The sequence below is a fragment of the Mandrillus leucophaeus genome, unplaced genomic scaffold, assembly GCF_000951045.1.
Source record: "Mandrillus leucophaeus isolate KB7577 unplaced genomic scaffold, Mleu.le_1.0 Scaffold1212, whole genome shotgun sequence".
NCBI lineage: Eukaryota > Metazoa > Chordata > Mammalia > Primates > Cercopithecidae > Mandrillus > Mandrillus leucophaeus.
The window spans coordinates 365,044-368,241 of record NW_012100455.1 but is presented as its reverse complement, the minus strand read 5'-3'; the positions used below and the strand labels follow the sequence as shown (position 1 = coordinate 368,241).

General features: G+C 36.8%; 1 protein-coding gene across 1 annotated transcript; it reads left to right on the top strand.

The window, feature by feature from the left end:
• The first annotated feature begins 498 nt into the window (after nt 1–498).
• On the top strand, nt 499–1,425 carry LOC105532997 (olfactory receptor 52E1-like). Its single transcript, XM_011971336.1, is given in 1 exon segment — nt 499–1,425. A coding segment is annotated over 1 exon segment (927 nt).
• Nucleotides 1,426–3,198: the final 1,773 nt, after the last annotated feature.

The window sequence follows — 3,198 nt, the reverse complement described above, 5'->3', positions numbered from 1 at the left end:
TAAACAGTTTTTCCATGAAATAAGGTTAAAAAATTTTCAGGAGAATCTTTTGTGCTTCTAAAGTAGAAAGGGAACAATTTTATCTCACCAATATTTTATAAGTTTACATTGCTGATTTGCGTAACTGTTACAATTACTAACACTAAATTTAAACCACTATGTTGCATCAGAAAATAAACGTTCTTTAGTTCATCTTTTGCGATCAGTCTCAGCATATAATCTGGTACATATGTGGTAGATAATTACTGTTTGTTGAACTAAAATATTGAATTTACTTGAATGGATCTAATGAAGTACACTGAAATCTTTGGGCCACGTATTACCATTAAATTGTACATACTTTGAAGCCTCTATGATGCAGAAATATCATAGATATTAGTTTCACTGATTTATTTGTTTTCTCTGTGCACTAAGCGAGGATAAGACAAACTCAATGAATGACAGACATTCAGTCTATGATATATTTTAGTATAAAAAGTTCCCAGAAGAACAGCCTCAATGATTACCACTCTATTTCATCCCTACTCTTTCCTTCTCCTGGGAATTCCTGGGCTGGAAAGTATGCATCTCTGGATTGGATTTCCTTTCTTTGTTGTGTTCCTGACAGCTGTCCTTGGGAATATCACCATGCTTTTTATGATTCAGACTGAGAGTAGTCTCCATCAGCCCATGTTCTACTTCCTGGCCACTCTGTTGTCTATTGATCTGGGTCTGTCTACATCCACCATCCCTAAAATGCTTGGCATCTTCTGGTTTACCCCGAGGGAAATCTCCTTTGAAGGATGCCTTACCCAGATGTTCTTCATCCACCTGTGCACTGGCATGGAATCAGCTGTGCTTGTGGCCATGGCCTATGATCGCTATGTGGCCATCTGTGACCCTCTCCGCTACACGTTGGTGCTGACAAACAAGGTGGTGTCAGTTATGGCACTGGCCATCCTTCTGAGACCGTTAGCCTTTGCCTTACCCTTTGCTCTACTCATCCTAAGGCTTCCATTTTGTGGACACCAAATTATTCCTCACACTTACTGTGAGCACATGGGCATTGCCCGCTTGTCTTGTGCCAGCATCAGGGTTGACATCATCTATGGCTTATGTACCATCTCTATCCTGGTATTTGACATCATAGCAATTGTCATTTCCTATGTACAGATCCTTCATGCTGTATTTTGACTTTCTTCACATGATGCACGACTCAAGGCACTCAGCACCTGTGGTTCTCATGTGTATGTCATGTTGACTTTCTAAACCCCTGCATTTTTCTCATTCATGACCCATAGGTTTGGTGAGAATATACCTCGCTTTATCCACATCCTTCTGGCTAATTACTATGTAGTCATTCCACCTGCTCTCAACCCTGTAATTTATGGTGTCAGAACAAAACAGAGTAGAGCACAAGTGCTGAAAATGTTTTCCAATAAGTAAAACATAGCTCATTTATAAATATCAGATTATTTATCAATATCATAAATAATCATATTTACAATGAAAGTGGCACTAATTTTCTATGTTCAAAATAAAAACAGAATATTTGGAAAGTGTTTAAGACCATCTTAGGGAAGGACTGAAAATGGAAATCGTTTGGCAGGTGCTACCCACAAATGGAAAGTTAAGCTCATGTCAAATGGATAAATAAAAATGTTTTCTGATATTCCATTGTTTGCAAATGATTCAGATTCCTAATATGGAAGAATATGAACACTTTGTCCCGCATCCTTTATGACTGTGCATAGCATGATCATTGTCAGTTTAAAGCAAACTTGAACAAAATACCAGAAACAAGCAAACAAACAAAACACTATAAAGCCATTTATATGCTGAGTTTAAACAAAAATATCGAGTCTTCTCGATTAGTGCTGGTTCTATACAAGAAACATTGGGGGATTTTCCATATACCTGGACTATTAAAAATAATGTTATTTTTGCCTTTGCCATAATAATGTTGGAAGGTATAAAATTGATGCTGTTAACATGATAGCCATGGAGGTCTTCTACCATAAAGAGAATAGCAGAAATTTTGAAATCTTAGTAAATTTGCAGTCTTTTTTATTTGGGGGAAAAAAAAGAAAACATGCTGTATTTTTTTACTTGGTGGGCAAGTTTTTATAAAATCTAACTTACTGATAGTTCTTTGAAAACAAACTGTTCTTTTCCAAACAATATTGTTTATGTGTCTTTTTTTTGCCATCCCTTAGAGAAGTTTCACTTTTATGGAATGTCAAAAGTTCAAGTATGTTCTAGGTCTATCACTACCTAAGTGTTTTTTGTTGTTGTTATTGTTTTTTGTTGTTTTTTTTTTTTAATGAAAGTTTAGTTCCATGTGATATAATTCAGTGCTATCCAGGTACATGTGACATTATTGACATTATGGATAAAAGATTCAAGGGAAAATGTGCTTATGAAATTTGGAAAATTCTAACATTCTAGCAATATATTTATTGCAGGACCTTTCAGAGTTTTTAATCTTCAAATACTCATTTGAAACTTTAAATCAAGATTGGCGTCAGAGTGCCCTTCTTAGGCCGTCCCATGACACATATTCTGTAGGGTGCACTTTAGAAAAAAAAAACCTACTTATTGTTATTAAGATGAAAAATATAATGTCAAATATTCTTAGGGGAGATACGCATTAATTAACATTACACCCTGGACTAGAAAATCTATGAAAGAAACAATCAGTTGCACTGTGTATTTATAGGCATTATAATTACACATTATAATTATGTAATTATAGACTTTTCCTGCACCCCAACTGTGAGATTGAACTCATCGTTTACCTATTCATTTATTCTGTTGTATTGGTTCAGCCTTAATCTTAGGCTGGCACCATGTTTCTGGGTCTTGGAGGTGAAAAGTTCTAGGTGAGTGATTCTGCCCCTCCTCAAGCTGCAGGAGATTCCAGCTGATCCTGATTCATGCAGTGGTTATAGAATTTATTTCTGCTCCTATAAGCAGCAATGGTCTTCACATGTTCTGTTCCCCTGGTGGCTGAAGGCATTCACTCCTCAGGGAAGAGGAGAAAGAAGGAACTGGGTGAAGTGTGATTCCCATCCTTCTGTGGTTGCTATTCCCCTTTACCAGGTCTGTTCCATGAGGAAGCCTTTTTCAGGCAGTCCTGCCTCCAGTCTTTCTCACCATTACTTGGTAGAAGCCTAGGGAGGACAACATGAGTGGGAATGAATTCCCTTGTTTCATATT